Here is a 21448-nt window from a genome sequence, read left to right on the forward strand (position 1 = left end):
CAGCCAATAAATACCCTGCTGTGGGGAAGTGTCAACATTAGGTTTTTACTTCACAGAAACTTGCCACAAGGGAGAAAGTAATTTTTTTTTTTTTTTTCTGAAGTGACCTTTTAATGACTGGTCCCTTAAGGCATGCAAAGGCTGTAAAAAAGATGTGGAATAGGACAGGCTCTGCTTTACGGCGTGGCAGTGGTGATATCGTTGGAGTGGCATTCTTTTTCTGGCTTAAAACTTACAAATTAATCTTTAGACCTGAAAATGTTCACATTTGTCAGCCTTGGCATGAATTATTTGTTAATGTCTTCAAAATAAGCTGAATCCTCTATTTTAATTGATGTCAGTACCTTTAAGACTTGCTACCTACAATCAGTATATCTGGTAATGAGCATAGATTCCTTTCAGACTTCCCATTTATTCAAATAGGTGCCATATAGTAGGTCATACACTTGTGTTGGCAGCAACAATGCTCCATTTTTCTTCAAAGACAAAAGAAGTGAGAGAAATTACTGCAATGTAACTGGACTTTTACAAATGCGGGCACTACAAAGGTGTGTAGCAGCCTGCAGATAACTGATACATGAAGGATATCAATATTGCCTGAAAACAATCTTTTTTAGTTGTTGTCTTGTGTTTCCTTCTTGGTTGTCTTGCAATCTCTAACCCATTACCAATGAATGAGGCAAATGTAGTTGCACAGATTCAGGATATTCTCATTCCATAAACCACTGTTACCGAGAGGGTAAACTACCCAAATCTACTCAAAGAGAAGTAGATCCTGCTGATCTGGACTCCAGAGCATTTTAACCTTGGTAGCCTGGATCATGGACTAAACTAAAGGGTTTGTTCAAGTATACACCATCAGGAAAAGGAATAACAGTTAAAATGTGGGCCTACTGCTGAATGAGGTGGGTGCACTCATGATAGAGAATACAGAGAGGGCAAAGCTACTGAATGCCTTCTTAGCTTCAGTCTTTATATCTAAGGCGAGCCCTCACCCTTGGAGGTAAGAAAGTAAGTCAGGTAGAAGAAAGACTCTCCCTTAGTCAAGGACGACTGGGTTAGAGATCACCCAGAGAAGTTGGACACCCACAAATCCAAGATGGGATGCAGCCATAAGTGCTGAAGGAGCTGGTTCAGCTTATTGCTAAGCCACTCCTGACCATGTTGGAAAGGTCAGGGAGAGTAGGGGAGGGCAGGAAAAGAGCCAGTGTCACTCCAGTCTTGAAAAAGGGCAAGAAGGAGGACCCCAGAAACTACAGGCCAATCAGCCACACCTCCATCCCGAGAAAGGTGCTGGAACAGCAGGTTCTGGAGGTCCTTTCTAAGTGTAAAGGAAAACAAGATTCTCAGGAATGGTTAGCATGGATTCACAAAGAGGAAATCGAGCTTGACCAGTCTGATTGCCTTCTGTGATGGTGTGACTGGCTGGGTAGATGAGGGAAGAGCGGTGGCTGTTGTCTACCTTGACTTCAGCAAGGCTTTTGACATTGTCTCCTGCAACATGCTCATTGGTGAGCTTTGGAAGTGTGAGTTAGGTGAGTGGACAGTGAGGTGGGTTGAGAACTGGCTGAAGGACAGAGCTCAGAGACTTGTGATCAGTGGTTCAGGGTGTAGTTGGAAGCCTGTGGCTACTGGTGCTCTCCAGGGACCAGTACTGAGTTCAGTCTTGTTCAGCATCTTCATCAGTGACCTGGATGGAAGGACAGAGTGTACCCACAGGAAGTTTGCTGATGATAGCAAACTGGAAGGAGGGTCTGGCACACCAGAAGGCTGTGCTGCCATTCAGCCAGGCCCACATGGACTGGAGAGTTGCTCAGAGAGGAATCTAATGAAGTTCAACAAGGGCAAGCATAGAGTGCTGCACCTGGGCAGTAACACTGTGCACCAGTACAGTCTAGGGGTCAACCAGCTGGAAAGAAGCTCTGTGGAGAAGGGCCTTGGAATCCTGGTGGGTAACAGCAGTGCACCCTTAAGGCCAAGGAGCCTAATGGTATCTTGGAGTGCCATAAGAAGAGTGAGACCAGGAGGTACAGGAAGGTTTTCCTCCCCTTCTACTCTGCCTTAGTGAGGTCACACCTGGAATACTGTGTCCAGTTGTGGGCTCCTCAGTTCATGAGGGACAGGAAAGTGTGGGAGAGAGTCCAGTGGAGAGCCATGATGAGATGGGGAGAGGCTGAGAGATCTGGGCTCCTTAGCCTGGAAAAGAGTAGACTGAGAGGGGATTTTATCCACCCTTACAAATATCTAAGGGGTGGAGGTGACAAGAGTGAGGCTGAGCTCTTTTCAGTGCTGTCCAGTAGTATGACGAAGGGCAACAGGTACGAACTAGAACACAAGCAGCACATGGACAGTGGCACTGAGTGAACCTTCAACAAGTTTGCTGACAACACCAAGCTGTGCGTGAAGCAGACACACTGGAGGGAAGGGGAGGCCATCCAGAGGGACCTTGACAGGCTGGAGACGTGGGCCCATGACTACCTCATGGGGTTCAACAAGACCAAGTGCGAGGTCCTGCATCTGGGTCAGGGCAATCCCAAGCACTGATACAGGCTGGGCAGCGCCTGGCTTGAGGGCAGCCCTGAAGTAAAGGACCTGGGGGATGAGAAGCTCAACATGAGCCACCAGTGTGCAGCTCAGAAAGCCAATCCCATCCTGGGCTGCATCAAGAGAAGCATAGCCAGCAGGTCGAGGGAGGTGATTCTCCCCCTCTTCTCCACTCTGGTGAGACCCCACCTGGAGTAGTGTGTCCAGTTCTGGAGCCCCTACTACAGGAAGGATTTGGAGGTGCTGGAATGTGTCCATAGAAGGGCCACGAGTATGATTAGAGGGCTGGAGCACCTATCCTATGAGGACAGACTGAGGGAGTTGGGGCTGTTCAGTCTGGAGAAGAGAAATCTCTGAGGACACCTGATTGTGGCCTTCCAGTATCTTAAGGGGGCCTACAGGGTGTCAGGTAGTGATAGGACTAAGGGGAATGGGGGAAAAAACTAGAAATGGGCAGATTACAATTGGATGTTAGGAAGAAGTTCTTCCCTATGAGGGTGTTGAGACACTGGAACAGGTTGCCCAGAGAGGTTGTGGAGTCTCCTTCTGTGGAGACTTAACTGTCATGTTCAGACAAATGTTATTTCTTATCCTGGCACAGTTACAGTGGTGCTTATTGTAGCACTGATGAACAAAGAATATATCATCATTTAGCAGTATATTCAGCAGGATTTATTGGTAAAGTTGCTTTTGAAAAACAAAACTGCAAGCCCCAACTCAGGAAATTAGGGTTAGATGTAATAAATTACAAATTAATACTTAAAAGATAATTGTGAAGATACCACAAGAATGTTAACTTTGGGTCAAGTACTTGCAGCTACGTTTATGACATACTGCAAACCTTATCCTGTATGAATGAATTATTTTATTGCTCTTCTAATTACATTTTTAATAACTTTGCAAAGAATTTTCTGAGGACAGTATTTTCCTTACTCAGTGGAGTAAGAAATGTTCTCATTCTCAAATGCCTTCCCTGCTCCTGCTGGCCACACTGTTCCTGATACAGGCCAGGATGTCATTGTCCTTCTTGGCCACCCAGACACACTGCTGGCTCATGTTCAGCCTACCATCAACCAGTCCCCCCAGGTCCCTCTCTGTTTGGCAGCTCTCCAGCCACTCTGACCCCAGCCTGTAGCACTGCAGACTGAATAACCCTGACTCTCTCAGTCTGTCCTCGCAGGGAGAGGTCCTCTAATCATCCTCATGGCCCTTCTCTGGGCATGCTGGAGCATGTCCAGATTCTTCCTGTAAGAAGGCCTCCAGAACTGGATGCAGTACTCCAGGTGGGGTCTACCAGAACGGAGTAGAGGATGAGAATCATTTCTCTTGCCACACTTGTCCGGATGCACCCCAGGATACAGTTGGCTTTCTGAGTGGCAAGTGTATGCTGGTGGTTCATGTTGAGCTTCTCATCCACCAGCACCCCCACGAGATGGGTGCTTTGGTGACGGAGGACACAGAGAAGGCAGAGTTACTAAATGCCTTCTTTGTGTATTCTGCTGAAGCCCCAGAGTGCGACAGGACAAGGGAGGTATTTTCTATGGTTGATGAGGACTGGCTTAGGGAATGGTTAAGTAATCCGGACATCCATAAAGTCATGGGTCTTGATGGAATGCCCACATGGGTGCTGAGGGAACTGGCAAAGGTCATTGCTGGACTTCTCTCCATCATGTTTGGTACGTCATGGCAGACAGCAGAGGTGCCTGGGGACTGGAGGAAGGCAAATGTCACTCCAATCTTCAAAAAGGGTAAGAGGGAGAAGCCTGGGTAACTATAGGCTGGTCAGCCTCACCTTCATCTCTGGAAAGGTGATGGGGCATCTTATCCTTGGCACTGTCCATAGGCACATCAAGGACAAGAGGGTCATTAGGAGTAGTCAATGTGGCTTTACCAAAGGGAAGTCATGTTTGACCAATTTGATAGGCCCCTTGCTAGGGGTACATCTTGCATCTGGCCAATGAAATTTGTTTAGAATAATTTGTTTTCCTTTTTACACCCAAGTGTGAATTGTTTATACTTCTTCACTCTTCTGCTTGAAAATTTGCAGCTAATGTTTAAAGGCATAGCCTAAAACTAGTCACAGAGTCAAAGAGTCGTGGTCAATGGGAAAGAGTCTAGTTGGAGGCCTATATATAGTGGAGTTGTCCTGGTTTGAGGCCAGACAGATCCTCTGTTGCCCGAAGAAAGGGACAAAAGAATGACACTCTCACAAATGGATTGCAAAAGTGATGGAAAGTTTAAATGGAAAAGCATTTAGTGTTTTACAGAAGCTACAAGCATAGTGACAAAAGAATCCCAAAGCATACAGAATTCCCTACAGCACACCCAAAGGCCTCCCAACACTTCCCATTTCCCTACCTGAGGGTATACCCAAAATCCCCAGGGCATTTTCTTTGCCCCCCACTGCTTGGCTAGTCTCAGGCTGGCCAGGTCCGAGACTGCCTCCCGCTTCTCCTGGCATTAGGGCTATCCTGGCCTAAGAGTCCTTGAGGTACTCCCCCACCATTACCCAATAGGGAGCATCTCCTATGAGAGCAGTGAGGGAAAAAAGAGGAAGTGAAAGACTTGACAGATGGATTTATAGGGCACAGGACATTATGGGTATGAAATACACAATTTCCTGTGTCCACCTACTGGGCTGGGCACTCGGGGCACCAGAGGTGTAACTTACGTGGCAGTAACAGGAGGCACCCAGCCTAAACTGTCACGGGAGTCCCCCCAGGATTAGTACTGGGACCAGTGCTGTTCAATGTATTTGTCAGTGACCTGGGTAAGGGCACAGGGTGCACTGTCAGTGAGTTTGCTGATGACACCAAGCTGGGTGGAGTGGCTGACGCACCAGAAGGTTGTACTGCCATTCAGTGTGACTTTGACAGGCTGGAGAGCTAGGCAGGGAGAAATTTGATGAAGCTTTACAAGGGCAAGTGCAGAGTCTTGTACCTGGGAAGGAACAACTCCATGCACCAGTATAGGTTGGGGATGGACCTGCTGGAGACCACTTGAAGGCAAAAGGTACCTGGGGATCCTGGTGGATGGAAGGATGACCATGAGCCAGCAATGTGCTCTTGTGGCCAGGAAGGCCAATGCCATTCTGGGGTGGATTAGAAGGGGTGTGACCCCTTCAAGAGAAGGTCAAGAGAAGTTCTCGTCCGCTTCTATTCTGCACTGGTGAGGCTGCATCTGGAATATTGTGTCCAGTTCTGGGCCCCTAAGTTCAAGAGAGACAGTGAGCTACTTGAAAGAGTCCAGCGCAGAGCCACGAGGATGATTAAGGGAGTGGAACATCATCCATATGAGGAGAGACTGAAGGATCTGGGGCTATTTAGCTTAGAGGAGACTGAGAGGTGACCTCATCAATGTTTATAAATATGTGAAGGGCGAGTCTTGAGAGGATGGAGCCAGGCTCTTCTCTGGAATATAATAGAGAATGGTTTAGCAACCTCATCCAGCAGTTCCCTTGGCACCCATGGGTGTATCCCATCAGGTCCCATGGACTTGAACACTTTCAGGTTCTTCAGATGGTCACAAACCTGATCTTGACTCACAATGGGCAGTTCCTTCTTCCAGTCCCTGCCATTATCTTCTGGGAGTGTGGCTGGAGCCCTTACCAGTGAAGACTGAGGTAAAGAAGTCATTGAGAACCAGTTCTTCTGTCTTCTTTCTGAGGGGGCCCACACCTTCCCCAGTCTTCTTTTTACCATTAATATACCTGTAGAAATTTTTGCTGTTCCCCTTGATCTCCCTGGCTAGATTGAATTCTAACTGAGATTTAGCTTTTCTAACCATGTCTCTTGCTGCTCAGGCAGCTTCCTTATATGTCCCCATTCCAGCTGTCCTTTCTTCTACTCCTTGTGTAGTTTCTTTTTCTGTGACAGTGTGTCTAGGAGCTCCTTGCTCATCCAGGCAGGTCTCCTAGCATTCTATCCTGCTTTCCTGTTTGTGGGTATACTTTTCTCCTGGGCCCAGAAAAGATGATCCTTGAATACTGACTATCTGTCCTGGGCCCCTCTTCCCTCTAGGGCTTTGTCCCACAGTAATCCAAAGTGATCAAAGTCTGCATGCCTAAAGTCCAGGGTTGTAAGCTTGGAATACGTCCTCTTAGTTGCCTTGATGATCTTAAACTCCATTGCTTCATGGTCACTGTAGTTAAGGCTGCCTGAGCCTCACACTGATCACCAGACCTTCCCTATTGGTGAGAGCAAGGTCCAGCATACCACCTTTTCTTGTTGGTTGCTCTACCATTTGGAGGAGGAAGTTGTCATCTATGCAATCCAGGAACATCCTGGAATGCTGGTACCTAGCTGTGTTGTCCCTCCAGCAGATGTCAGGGTGGTTGAAATCCCACATGAGGATCGGGACCTGTGAACATGAAGCCATTTCTGTTTGCCTGTGGAGTGCCTCATTTGCTTGGTTCTGCTGGTCAGGTGGCCTGTAGCAGACCCCTACAGTAGCATCAACTTCCCCTGTCTTCCCTTTAATCTTCTTCCATATGGTCTCAACCAGCTCATTGTCCTTGCCCAGGTGGAGCTCCACCAATTCTAGCTGGTCACTGATGTAGAGGGCAGCACCTCCTCCCCTCCTAGCCTGCCTGTCCTTCCTAAAGAGCTTATATCTGTCTTCCAACATTCCAGTCATGGGAATCATCTCACCAAGTTTCAGTAAGAGCCACTATGTCATGGCTCTCCAGCAGCCCAGTGGCCCCTTAATTTGTCCTGTTTGTTGCCCAAGCTGTGTGCATTTGCATAGAGGCACTTCAGATAGGCTGGCCCTGGCACCCTCTGTGCAAATCCCTCTTGATTTCCTTGGGGTGTCTTGGTGCATTGTCCCTGGCTTGCCTCAGGGCAACAAGTTGAGAGCCCTTGCTAGCGCTCCATCCCTCTGCCTTTGGTGAACTGCCCCAATGTTTATCACAGGCCAGCATGAGATTAATAACCCCTTCCACAACCCCACATCTAGTGAGCCCTGCCAACTCCTGCCCCAGAATCCTTTTTTCCCTCTGGGACAAATCATCCCATTAGTTGTTTGCAGCTCTGGTGCCTTGTGAACCAAGCTGTGGTCATAAAATCCAAAGCCCTGTTGACGGCACCAGTCCCGAAGCTGTGAACAGTTGGCTCTTGCTAAATGTTCCCTCTTCTGTCACCATGGTCAGAGGGATGGACAAGAACACAATTGGAGCTCCTGATCCTTTTACCAATTGCCCCAATGCCCTGAAGTCTCTTTTAATTGATTGTGAGCCTCTTGTTGCTACATCATCACTACCCACCTGAAAGACCAGAAGTGAGTAGTAATCTGAAGAATGCACAAGGATAGGAACTTTACCCAGGCTCCAGGGAGACAGCAAACCTGTCTATGAAGTGGGTTCAGTCTTCCTATTGGGGCTTCTGCTCCTTTAGCAGGGAGTCACCAGTCCTTGATCAGTTCTCAGTTGCAAAGGCTGTCTTAAGGTTTTTAAATTAAGGATAACATTCTAATAGGTTCTGAAGGTAAAGGAAGCTGACAAGCATTGTGAAACACAGGTGGTGTTTTACTGGGCAAGTGCTGCAGGAAGACAATGCTGATGGTCCCCTGTTTACTTCAGATAGAGCCTCTGAATTGAGATGATGTCTATTATTTCAATTAATAGACTTAACTTTCAGACAGAAAAGCAGCATGCCTCAATGCTTTTCATTGAAGGTCTCTTCCAACCTGGTGTATTCTATGTATTTTATTTTGGCATCGTGCTCTACCTAGTTGTGGGCACTGAAGTGAAATGTGTGTCTCCATTTCTCTTTACCCTTCTCTTGGTCGCTTGAAAAGCGATACCCTTCTTGAGTGTCTGAGTGTCCTTTTCCAAATATTTCCAGGATTTAAAGTGTGTGTGAGCCTTCAGCGCTAGCGACAGACTTAGCGTTCAAAACAGTCTGAGTCTTTTTAGAGTCATAAGAGCTAGCAGAACTATTCAGTAGTGATATGTAGTGTGTCTCCAGTTGCAGTGATCTGAATAAAAACTGTTAATATTGTCTGTGCATGAAAGTTGTTTGTTAGTGCATTTTTTAGAGGATGTATGTAGGTTTGTTAGATTAAGTTCTGCTTCTGGTGTGATTGTTTTTTACATGATATATATTGCTTTTTCCCTTCTAGTCTGTATGTGTTCTTGAAATAGTAGCATTGCCATTAGTAGCTGTACCTGCCTTTTGGCAGATCCAAGCCTGTGGAGGTAGAGACTGAGTGGAAATGTGTGCCACTAAACTGTGACAGCTCAGGAATGAGGGATTTCAATTACTAAAAGCAGAGTATATTAGAAAGTCTTTTGCCTGTGGGGAAAAAAATGCCAACTTTTTAAGTGTGTTATAGAAAGATGAACACAGAGTAGTGATCACATAGATTGCGAGTTCATACTTTCTAAACTTGTTGCATATCTTAAAGCAGTCTTGACGTTAACAACATGGGTACCTTTTTAAAGTAATCCATAAGGTGTCACTTTGGATCCCACATATGACCTATTAATTTGTTACAAAAGTGGAAGAGTATTTTGAAAACCCAAATGATCTCATAAAAACCTTCAGACCTTAGTTAGCTGAAAAATCCTGCTTTCTGCTGGGACTGGGAGCCAAGGTAAGATCTCTTTCAGATAATGCTTAAAATTAGAAACAACAGTTGTGAAGCAGAGCTCTATGTGGAATTTTCATGTAGTTAGCCAGAGAAGAAAGCCATGGGGTTTTTTTGTTTGTGCATGTGTGAAACAGACTCTGAGTTTCTTAGTGACACAGAAGAGGACTGAAAATTATAATGATGTCTTTCATTGTAAGATCTTTAATATTTGCTTGATATTATAATGCATTGTTCTCACATTTGTTTACTTTTAGTCTAAGTGTGAATGTTGCTCTTAAAACCCTGCCAACTACTCTTGTATGGCTGTTAGAACATAATACTCTTGTGTCAGGGAGGTTATTCAGTAGTTTCAAACAGGTAGGTGTTGGCAGGTCATGTAATAAGTACTTTACAATCCAGGGCGTTTCCTTCCAGATACGTGCTCAGAGAGAAATAGTTACCTGAGATAATCAGACATCTGTAGAGAAAGAGTAATAGACACAAGCATGCTCTATGGTCATAAGAATCTACTAGTAAGGCACTATTCAGCTGCTGTACTAATCCTGTTTCTTTTAGTTGTCATTCTGAAGAGAAAAGTTATTCAGCTTCACTCACCAAAGCTGAGATGCACGTTACACAGCTGTGTATGTGAGGAGATGAACCATTGCTGGATGAGGAAGCAGGGAGATTGTCAAGTAGTGATTCCTCTCTGACAGCAAGCTCAAATGTTACACCGAGGTACTTCTGTTACCGTGGTGTGTTAGGAATTCACTGGCTTGCAAAATTGTTGAGGATTTAGAAATAAAACCATGGAGAGAAACTATGTAGACATGCTGGAATGTCCAGGCTGCAAATGTAATCTTGTGAGAGTCAGGAAATTTTGCCTTCTTGAGACATATCATGGTTTTTTCACTTTTAGGCAGCGTCATATTTTGACTACAGAAATAACATCACGAGTTATCAACTACTAGTTTAGGCCTCAGTATTTTACTTGAATCTCAAGTGTTGGCTATATCTGTTTCAGTGGGGACTGCTTGTGAATTAAATAATTTGCATAAGTGCATTTTTTTGGACCTTATTTCCTGTGTTTCAGCTCTGGAGTATTCTGTTCACTTGCTAGCCTGCAGAAAGTAAGGTTTTTAACTGGGTGTGTGCAGTGCCACTATTTGAGTTTTATTTTTTTGTGACAAAAGGGGAAAGAAAAGAAAAAGGCTTTGTGCTTGATGCAGTAAAGTTATGGCAGTTTTGCAAGGATGAGATGGTTACACTCAAAATGCTAAAGATAGGATATTTTATTTCAGTCATGATCAGATAAGAGCCTCTTAATACGGATTTCAGTGCTTTGAAGTTGCTTTATCCACTTATGTACATTATGTTGTGATCCAGAGAAATTGTTCCATGTAATTGAAACCCAGAACCTGTTAGTTATCAGCTGAAATAGTTTAAATATGTCTACAATATTTAGATCTGTCCAAGGCTTTTATTGCCTCTTTTTTTTTTTTTTGTGGGGAACTGTAAAGTTCATAGCTGTTTCATTTGGCACAAATGATGTGTTTTACTTATGTATGTTTGAAGGTTTGCTGCCAAACTCCACACAGAATTCAGTAGATAATTTTCATAATGCTTTTCATTTAGGAGCTTGTAATCTGGTGATGACTGATGTGAATTCTCCAGGACACACCATAAACACATAATTTAATTTCTAAAATTTAAAGACCAAGTAATTCCTTGAGATGGAAGTTTTACCAAGGCAGGATAAAGACTGCCTGAACTCACTACTGCCATGAGTATATCATGTGTCATGCCGGTGTAGAATTAATGACAACTTCTTGCCTGCTGATGAGGGTCTGCTGTTCAGCTCTCTGTTGTGGAGCCCTGGGGCTGTGTTGAGGGTTGACAGTTCATGCTGCACTGTGAGAACCTGGGGGTGGCGGGGGGGGGGGGGCACGGGACTGGGTGTTGTGCAGAATGGTGGCTCTTTTGAAATGGACAAGGGATGCATCTGATGAGCATCCTGCACCTGCCTCAAACTTTAGGGTGGTAGTGCCTGTATGTCGTTGTTACTCCAACAGTGGTATGCATGCAGCTCTGGTACAGGGAGTAAGTGAAAACAGATGTATTGCAGTGGTGCTTTTTCTTGCCCTTTCTGTTTGTCTGTTCCCTTACAGCAACAATGTCTCACTCCGTTACTGCAAAGTCAAGGCATGCCAGGCAGCAGTTACTGTTCAGGGAAGGTCTTACGTCTGCAACGAATTTTAACAGTAATTTGGGTGTTCTCTGAACCTGGTTCTGCATCACCACACTGGCAATAGGAAAACTGCCACTCAAACTTTAAGAAAATGTTGGTGTGAATTGGTTTTAACTCAGTGTGCCACCATTTAGAAGCTTAGTCAGTACTTTAGTGCAGCTGATAGTTTTGTTAGGAAATAAAGGTTTTACAACATGAATTGTCTTCACACTTCTTACTCAAAAAATTTGTGTAAAGCATTCATCTGTGTTGGTAGTAATTCCTATAAAATCTACATTTTCTATTAAAAGCTGCAAAGCAAGCTTGAGTCTTCCCCTGAAAACAGAAATCCTTATGTGCCCAACTGAAATGTATAGTTTGTGCTTTCTCTGGCCTTCAACATACTAGTGGGGTTTCTGATGCTCCTCTCTAAGCAGCATCATCTCACACCTTTCGTTTCCATTTGAGGCTGAAAACAAGGAGGTGTGCATATACCTCAGGTGTTCAGAATTCTTTGTCATAAAGTTGTCTGGCTATGAAGCAACCAAGAAATTTGGTCATGAATGCTGACTTTATCCCATTGAAAACTGTAGTCCTTTCAAGATGTGTAGCACAGCAAGACAGGGCAGTCTGGATTCTGGTGCGTGTATGTCAAATTATATTGAGGCATGTTACCTGTTCTCATCCTGGATGTCTGAACCTCTGTGAAGGAATTGCTTACTCAGTACTAACTGTCCTGCAAGCCACCAGGCAAAAGGGGAGAAAATGATGTTCTGTGTTGTAGGAATTAAAGTTTCAAAGAGAAGAGTTGGATGATAACGATATACAGAGCTGTTTGCACTGGGCTGCTGTTTTTTAAATATCCACAAAACTTGTACCATCACCTCATAGTGATAAAAGAGGAGAATGTTTATGTGTGACTGCTAATACACCCCATTGTTCTAGCTCAGGTTAACAGGCTGCTCTGCTGGTGCCCAGGTGCACCCGGAAAGATTACACGCATATGTAGGGATAATGGGTATACCAGGGGCAGCAGTAAATGGATCAGCATCCTCAGCATTCATTACCCAGATCCAAAAACCACTGCAAAATTTATGCCCTTTAATATTACTGTTGGTTGATATGTGGTGATTAGGACACAAGTAAATCAAGTAACTTTCTTGCTTCGTGTGAGGTCCTTTTAGGTATTCCCTAAACAGTAGAGGATTGCATGTAGAATATGGAATTGCTTGTGTTAGAAAAGACCTTAAAGATAGAGTCCATCAGAGTAAAACCTTTATGTTTTAAATTATTTGAATTACCAACCACAAGTATTATGGTTTAAACCATTAAAGAAAAGAGTAGATCTAGGCTATGATAATTTTAGTCTACTTCATTTTATGAGTAGTCTTTTTCCATTGCTCATGCTGCTTTAATGAAGTTAGTACATTCTAATCTTACCATTTTAGCTAAAGAAAGCAGTTTGTGCATGTGATGATTCAACCTGATTTATTTGTGCTGTCTGCAGCCTCTTTGATCCTTTGAACACTGTAAAACTCAAGACTGCTCAGGGTTGTAGAATGTGAGATTTAGCCAATAGTTTTAATCACATTAATAAAAACTAGACAATATTTTTAATAATTTCAGTTACCTGTATCAGTTATAGTACAAATACACCAGACTACATTGTACCAGTGTGAGTGAAACATAGTTTGAATATAAACATGTATTAGGTTTGTTAAAAGAGCTTTTCCTCGACTTTATCTTTTGTCAGCTATTAACACCCTATGAAACTGTTGAAAAACTCTTTCTACTAGTATAAAACAGAGATCTCACTGCAAAAAAAAACTATTTTAAGTCTCCAAAGCAAGAAAAAGAAGTTTTAAATTAGAATTTTTTTTTTGTAGTAATCAGTAAAAGTACATGTGTAGGCAAAGTTACAGCACGCAGATGTGTCAGCTGTAAAAGGCAAAATACCTGCAGGATGGTGATGATTATTCTGTGGGGTATTTTTTCAAAGATCCATCATTGTGTATTTCTATGTGTAAATAGTATGCAGGGTCTTTTGTGAAAGCTACTCGACAAATACATAATACTAGCATATATCAAATGCTTAGAAACCATAGTGACAAATGCCTTAAAAATGTATCTAGAGAAAAATGCGTGCAGAGTGTACTCTTGCTGCTCATGACATCTAAAAAGTATTTTTCAGTACCTCGAGACAAACTAAATATTGTGAAACTTTGAAAAATAGTTTGAGGGGAAGTGTTATATTTTAGGGAGTAAAGAATTTTTTTAGGGTACAATATAGCTTTTTGTATTTTCCTCCCTACAGTGTCTGACAAACGCTGAAATGTTATGGTGGGGTAAAATTTTCGCATTCACATTAACTAAGCACAACCACCTCAACTGGAAGCAAATGGAAGCTCTATTTACAAAGCAAAAACTACACTCTACAATGGAATGCAAAGAATATGTACAAAATGTACAGTATTTACAGTATCATACAGGTATTTACAATCAGAAAACATCATGGAAAAGCCCCCCTGGTCAAAATGACCAGGGAAGCTGTTCCACTCCCCCAGAGCCCCTTCCTTTCCTCCTATAATTAGAAGAAAAGAAGAGAGACAGTAAGAGGAATGGTAGTTCTTATCTGCAAGGTCAGCTAGCAGCAATTAAATCCTCCCCAGCCGAGCAGAACAGCCAAGCAGCTAGAGAAGAAGGAATGAAGTGGAATGTGTAAGATTGCTAGGATAGATCTCTCACATTCTGGCCAATGAAATTAGTTTAGAATAATCTTTTGTTTTCCTTTTTACCTCCAGTTGTAAATTGTTTGTATTTTTCTACTTTTCTGCTTGAAATCTGCAGCTAACTTTTAAAGGCGTAGCCTAAAACTGCCACAAATGTACAGAAATGAAAGCTGAGATTTTCACGGTACCATTTAAATCTCAGGAGTTAACTTAGATACAAAAATAAATACAGTGAGTCTTGCTGTAAAGATGACAAGGCCAACAAATAGATCTTCTAAAGATGGAAGAGCTGCACTGGATCTCTCTCTCTGTTGAAATTCTGGACCTTTTTTTTTTTTCCCCTCAGACATGGGTTCAGAAGCCAGCAAAGATTTTCCTACAGGCAACAGCCTCAACTAGTGCTTAATCTTTTAACTGTATTATGCAGTGTATTGTAAACAAATTCTCTTATCCATGTGTGTTAGCTTGGTCTGCTGTACATGACTCTTCTCTAAGTCTGACACTAAGTTGAGTATTTATTTTTATGCTAGCAATATCTCAAAAGTGTATTTTATTTCTAAAGATAAGAGAAAATCATAGATTCATAGAGTGGCTCAGGTAGGAAGGGACTTCAGATATCATCTACTCCAACTCCCCTGCCATGGGCAGGCACACCTTTCAACTAGACTTGGCTGCCCAAGGCCTCATCCAGTCAGGCCTCAAATACCTCCAGGGAAGGGGTATTCACAACCACTTTGGGCAACCTATTCCAGAGTCCCATCATCCTTATACTGAAGATCCATTCTAAACCTACTTTTCCTCAGCTTAAAGCTGTTCCAAATAGTCCTGTCACTAGACACCCTTAGGAAAAATCACAGAATCACCAAGATTGGAAGAGACCTCAAAGATCAAGTCCAACCTGTCACCCAAGACTTCATGACTAAACCATGGCACCAAGTGCCATGTCCAATCCCCTCTTGATCACCTCCAGGGATGGTGACTCCACCACCTCCCTGGGCAGCACATTCCAATGAATGTGCTGAACTTCCTCCTCACCTCGAGCCTAAACCTCCCCTGGCACAGCTTGAGACTGTATCCTCTTGTTCTGGTGCTGGTTGCCTGGGAGAAGAGACCAACCCTCCCAGCTTTCCTGTGGGCCCCTGTCAGGTATTGGAAGGCAGCTATAAGGTCCCCCCAAGTCTTCTCTTCTCCAGGTTGAACAATTTTGGCTCCCTCAGCATATCCTCATAGCAGATATGTTCCAGCCCTTGGATCATCCTTGTGGCTTTTCCCTGGACTCGCTCTCTGTGTCTTTCTCATGATGGGGACACCAGAATGGGATGCAGTATTCAAGGCAGTGTCTCACAAGAGCAGAGTAAAGAGTAAGAATCACCTCTCTTGATCTGCTGACCACACTGATCTTGATGCAGCCTGGGATACAATTTGCCTTCTGGGCTGCGTGAGTGCACTGCCAGCTCACATAGAGCTTCTCATCAATCATATGTACACAAATACAGAAGGAAAATTTTCTTTCAAAAGCAGAGAAATATTTCAGTAAGATGGGCTCAAAAGGAACACAGATCCTTCATCTAATGCAACTGTTCAAATGAAACAATTGCAAGGTTTGGCTTAAGGTCTTTTCTGTACACTAACTTCTAAATGAAGGATGTGTTTCAGGTTGACACAATCACAGGCCAGTTAAGGTTGGAATAGACCTGTGATGGCCACCTGGTGCAGCTGGTTGCCTAGGACTGTGTCCAGTCCTTTTTTAATATATCTGAGGAGGAAGACTTTACAACCTCAATGAGCAGCCTGTGCCCATGCTTGGTCACTTGTACTGTGGTCCAAGTGTGTGCTGATACGCATGAGGGATCCTCCTGTTTCGGTTTCTGCCGCTTGTTTCTGTCACTGGATGCCACTGAAAAGAACCTGGCTCTGTCATCTTTGCACCCTTCCTTCTGGTATTTATATCCTCATGTATATATAATGTATATATTATATGTATGTACCTCTTAATGTGAGATCTGTGAGGATCCTTGCTTTCCACCTGGGTGTCCCTCAGTATTTTAGTGCATAGGGATGTTCTTCCCTAGGTACAGGACTTCACATTTCTTGTTCCTGTTGGCTAAAGGTCCCTCTGAGTATCAGAAGATAGACCCTCTGGCATATCAGCCACTTCCCTGGTTTTATGTAATTTACAAGTAAAGGGGACACTAAGAGCCTGTTTTTAAAAATAATACTTTGTTTCACTGAGACTTGTATAGTTTGGCTTCTCAAAGTGATCATGGTAAAGCAGACCAAAATTTGTACTGGATAAGTACTGTAAAAATGTTATATCTATTTATATTCTTTCCTTCTTGTGCTCTTGTCACAATCAGTTAATGCTAGGAACAAATTTTGACAGTGAGGTATTTCCCTGGTGTTTATGTGTTGTATAATGTGAACCAGACCAGGCCCGTTCCCTTTTGTCATTTGTAGTAAACTGGTTCAAAAAGAAGGTAGTCACATTTCAAAAGCAACAAAAATCTCCATGCCTGAGTGGTTTGGGGATTTTTTTTCCCTACAGTTCTAGCACTTCTGTAGGTATTTTAAGTTGACTTCTAGTGTTTGTCCTTTTTTTAATAGGAATGGATTTCACATGAGTTAAAGTTCATGTTGAAATCAATAAAAGAAAAATACAGTTGATAGAAATGTGCAGAAACCATTTTTCAGCTAGTAATTTTGTTGCAGAAAGCAGGAAAGTAACAGATAAACCAGATGTTTAAGAGAAACTTGAAGCTGGGATACCAAAATTAGTTTCCAGAGAGGTGATGGCTTTAAAGTTTTCATTGACTCCTAGTCTTCACCAATGCAGTCCATTTCATGTTATCATAATTATTTTACAATTTAAAATCATGTGTGATTCTGCAGAAGTTCAGGCAGTTTAAAAAAAAAAAAAGGAGGTTATTTCCCCCCCACCCCCAAATTGCTGTTCTGGAGCAGTGTTAAGTGATGATGCAGTGAGTGTCTCCAAAAATGTACAATATAGTGAACCATGCAAGACTCTCAGTGCTGAGAAATGAGTTATGTTGTTGGTTCAGGAGGGTGTTCATTTACAGGGTTGATTCACCCGTGTGCAAGCTGCGTATGCATACAGGCATGTCCTGAAGGTTGTGTTTTGTCTTTGTATGTGTGAGAAGTGAAGCTGGTGTTCATTTGAGGAAAACAGAGGTTAATGTTGGGGATTTTAAACATTCTGTTGTTGAAACTGACACCTTTCACTGTTGGAAAAGGCAGTAAAAGGCTGTAAGTCTACCTGCTCATTATGAAAGGCAACAGTAGATTGATTTCTGAAGAAAAAGCAACTGCTAGGTACCCCATGAGCTTTAGCGTGACAGGATATTACTCCTGATGCTGCTGAGAGCAATGTAGTTTGAACTTAATCGTGAGGGATATTGTACAGGCAAGAAGAGTTAGAAGACTTTCATTAGCTTGGATAACACATCATGGTAACAGAGTTGTATAAAATTTAAAGTTAAGCAGGTTTTATCTCAATACTGGATTTTCAGATACTTCCTAACCTGATTTTCAACATTCCTTCTGTATGGACATGTCTTTCTTGTTTTGTATTCTGTGTTAGCATCCCCTGTGCCCAGATGCCAGGTTTGTTCTTTGCCTGTTATATGCAGATGAGCATGCAAGTACATACTTTCTCCAGGCTCTTTAGGCCTTTGAGCGTAAGAATCAGCATATGTGAAGACATTCAGCATGGCAGCAGGAAGCAAGACTTCTCAGTACAATCCTCATAAGCCATAAGCACTATGAGAAAAGTGATACAGACTTTTCTAGATTAGTGGGCCTTTCTCAGTAATTTTAAAGTTATCTTTCATAATCTATGAGTTCCAGATATCTGGGAGGTTAGGACTTTGGCTTTAGTAAAGAACTGGGTGATGTAGTAATGTGTACGTATGCTGAGTGCATAGCAATATACACAGTGTCTACCTGATACCTAAAGTAAGGACCTTTGAACATTATTCTGTTCCATAGTGTTTTTAACTTGACAGCATGCCTCAGGCAGTAACAGTAAGAGTTTTAGGCAAAAATGTCTCTTAAAATGTTATTTATTTTGTTTTTTTTCTTTTTTCTCCCCCTATTGAATCTGAACAGCCCAGTCCTGCCAGTGCCAGTTCCAGCTCCAGTTCCAGTTTTATGCCGTCTCAAAACCGCAGACAACAAGGTACCAACAAAGGAAAATAAATTGGAAGGAATATATGAAATGAAAAGGCTAATAGAAACAGAACTGATGGCATATCTTCACCACTTTTCTGCTGCCATTTACAGCCTGAAGTGGCCACAGTTTTACTTTTCCCTGGGTTGTTTTCATATGTGGCAAAACAAAAGGGGGCAAATGTGTATCTGAGAAAAGGCAGAGAAGGGTCTATGTTCTGAAGCAGTAAATGCACACCATTCATTTAGGAGATGCTAAGCTCAAAAGAGTGTCTGTTTCTGAGGTTGTTCACTTGCAGGGTTAGGTAACATGACACTTGGTTCCATCTAGAGCCCTGCCCAGGGAGGTATGGCTTACCATGAGAATTCCCAGGACATATCTTTGTGGACCCTTTAAAAGGGCTGTGATCTTCCCATGCTGTTGGGAAGTTTGAAGAGCATGCAGTATTTACTTTAGATGCATGGCAGGAAAAGATAGTGGTTAGATTTGAAGTTGACTTGAAGTTTGCATTTTACTTTTCTGGCTAATAATTAATGTTTACTTGGAACTCGGTAAAAAAATGCATTTTTCTTCCCAGAAGACTTGCCGAGGCAGATTTTTCTGTAAATATATTGTGATTCATTCTGTATAATCTCTTAAATGTCTTAGTTCCTGCTTGTCCTTTTTCCCTGGGTTTATAAGATTTTTCAACTGATACATTCTTAAATCAACTTTTGTTTTGTTCTTCGGATAAGGAGCATTAAAAAGGCAGATTTGACTAAATACAACCACATTTGTTTTATCCATTTGTATTCCTCAGTGGTAGACACAGTTATGAAAGTACTTTCATGCCTCAGGCCAACAGTTTGTCTTTAAATATATACATGATCCATATCTATTGTGCTGCCATTCAGTAGGTGATTGGTACTGGTTTTGTAATGTGTCCTGGCAGCATTACTCCAGATGAAAGAAAGCAAGAGCTGAAGTGAATTGTGGTTGATGACTGAATTCAGGCATTTGATTTTTATCTAAGACTAAACAGGACCCTTTCTGGCTGAAACCACATTTTTGTTCTCATGAAAATCTCATTAGTTGTATGAAGTATCCATTACAAGCCAAGAAATTTGGATATTCGTTCCTGTTATATTGGACAAAAAGCTGTTGACTTACTGTTTTCTTCTGAGAAGACTGGATCCATCCAAATCTTCTGGGTTGTGTATAAGACAAATCACAGATTGCCTTTGAGTTTTTTCCTGCCTTTCCAAGAATAGATAGGAGAGTTTTCTTCTGATTAGAACAAGTTCCAAGTGCAAGTGGTACATACATCCTCTCTTTGCCACAGCAAATAGTGATTACTGCCTCTTTTGAGGAGTTCCAGTTAACTAAATGCATTCCTTGCCCAGACTGTGGACTTGTGCATGAAAGGGATGAAGCAACAGGCATGCTGTTGACACTATGTTTTGCTCTGGTCAGAACCTACACTTTTTGTTCCTCAAGAGAAGTTACTCACTCAAGAGAAGGGCATCAAAGCTGCTGATGGGTCTGTAGCACAAGTCCTGTGGGAAGTGGCTGAGGGAACTGGGTTTGTTTAGTCTGGAGAAGAGAAAGCTGAGGGGAGACCTTATCACTCTCTACAACTACCCAAAAGGAGATTGTAGCGAGGTGGGTATTGCTCTCTTCTCCCTAGTAACAAGTGATAGGATGAGAAGAAATGGCCTCCAGTAGCACCAGGAGAGATTCAGAGTGAATATCAGAAGAAAATTCCTGACTGAACTCTGGTATAGGCTCCCCAGGGATGTGCTTGAATCACCATCCCTGGAAGTGTTTCAAAGATGCATAGATGTAGTGGTAAGGGACATGGTTTAACACCAGACTTGGCAGAGTTAGGTAATGATTGGACTTGATGATGTTAGATGTCTTTACTTTTATTTAATGCCCTTTTAGAAAGCAAAAATTGTTACATTCCAGCAATGCAAGAGAGTCTTATTTCTGATAATACTACAATAATACTCAATTTCTCTTGGCATGACAGTGTTTCACTTATTTCAGCTATGGTCCCAGGGGCCAGTCATGCACACACTTGAACATGAATCTGTTCACTGTCATGAGTAAGTCTATTGACACTGAGTTGCTAATGTGAGTAAATGATCCATGGATAAATCTCTGCCACATAAGCCCCCAGTTCATTCCTTCATTTGTTTAATGTTTAAGACTCTTCTCTCCCAGCACTGTGGGGAGGGTAGTTTTCTGTCATCTACAGATCTGAGCTAATTGAGAAGTGAACTTCATTTGTGTGTTTTATTGTCTCTGTTTTAGGTCCACTGAGGTCTATAATGAAAGATCTGCATTCAGATGATAATGAAGAATCAGATGAAGCAGAGGACCATGATTCTGAGTTAGAACAACCTGTAAGGACACAAGGAGGAAGCAAGCATTGCAGGTAAGTGTCTTGTGATTAGAAGTAACCTGGTAGCCTCATTGCTTACCAGGTTTAGATTGGTTATTAAACTGGATCAGAGTCAATGAAATTTGTCTTCCATGTAATCTCTGCACTGTATGCAGCAGATAATATACAAAAGTGCAGGCAGAAGGTAAGATAAGGATTTGTCACAGAAATTACCTTTTTTTAAAGGACTCTGCATCTTAGCTGCAATCTTAAGGGGGTCTTCTAAGAATAACCTGTTATTTAGGCAGCTTGCAGTTTCATATGAATGTTGCTAAAGGTTATAGAATATCTGAAATAGTTTTTCTCAATCCTTTTCATAGTGGGTTCTTTATTTGATCCACAAGATTCTGCTGTAAATGCACAGCATTTGAGTGCCAGTGTCAGCTACTGCTTAAATGGGAAGGTAATAGGAAAACAGTAGTTAATGTGAGTTGCTTCTCTAGTGCATTTTACGAGCTGGAATCAAGGCGAAAAAGACCAAGATGTCTAGCAGTTTGAGAATTTGTTCACATCACTGGTTGTATAAAGGACTGTCTCCAGCTTGATTTGTCTGTTAATGCAGAGATTTTGTTTCAGTTTTTAAACAAAACCTTATTTAATATTCCTCTACCTTTTAATTGCAAATAACTTTTTTTCTTTCATCTACCAAATAAATGCTCCTTATTGTTCCTGAGTAAATGAAGGGTGAAACTAAGAGATAATCTTTTTCCTATGGCCTCTCCTAAGATAGTAGGTTTTTAAATTTTAGCCAGGAAAAAGATGCAAAT

At 42.3% G+C, this 21448-nt stretch overlaps 1 protein-coding gene across 1 annotated transcript in view; it reads left to right on the top strand.

The window, feature by feature from the left end:
- MLLT3 (MLLT3 super elongation complex subunit) overlaps positions 1 to 21448 on the top strand; it is a 121901-nt gene that overhangs the window by 87895 nt on the left and 12558 nt on the right. Inside the window, exons 7-8 of the mRNA XM_054177769.1 lie at positions 18196 to 18265; positions 20552 to 20675. Coding sequence (XP_054033744.1) covers positions 18196 to 18265; positions 20552 to 20675 — 194 coding nt within the window. The remainder of the gene's footprint in view (positions 1 to 18195; positions 18266 to 20551; positions 20676 to 21448) is intronic.

Source organism: Dryobates pubescens, chromosome Z (assembly GCF_014839835.1).
Source record: "Dryobates pubescens isolate bDryPub1 chromosome Z, bDryPub1.pri, whole genome shotgun sequence".
In the NCBI taxonomy this organism is placed as follows: Eukaryota; Metazoa; Chordata; class Aves; order Piciformes; family Picidae; genus Dryobates; species Dryobates pubescens.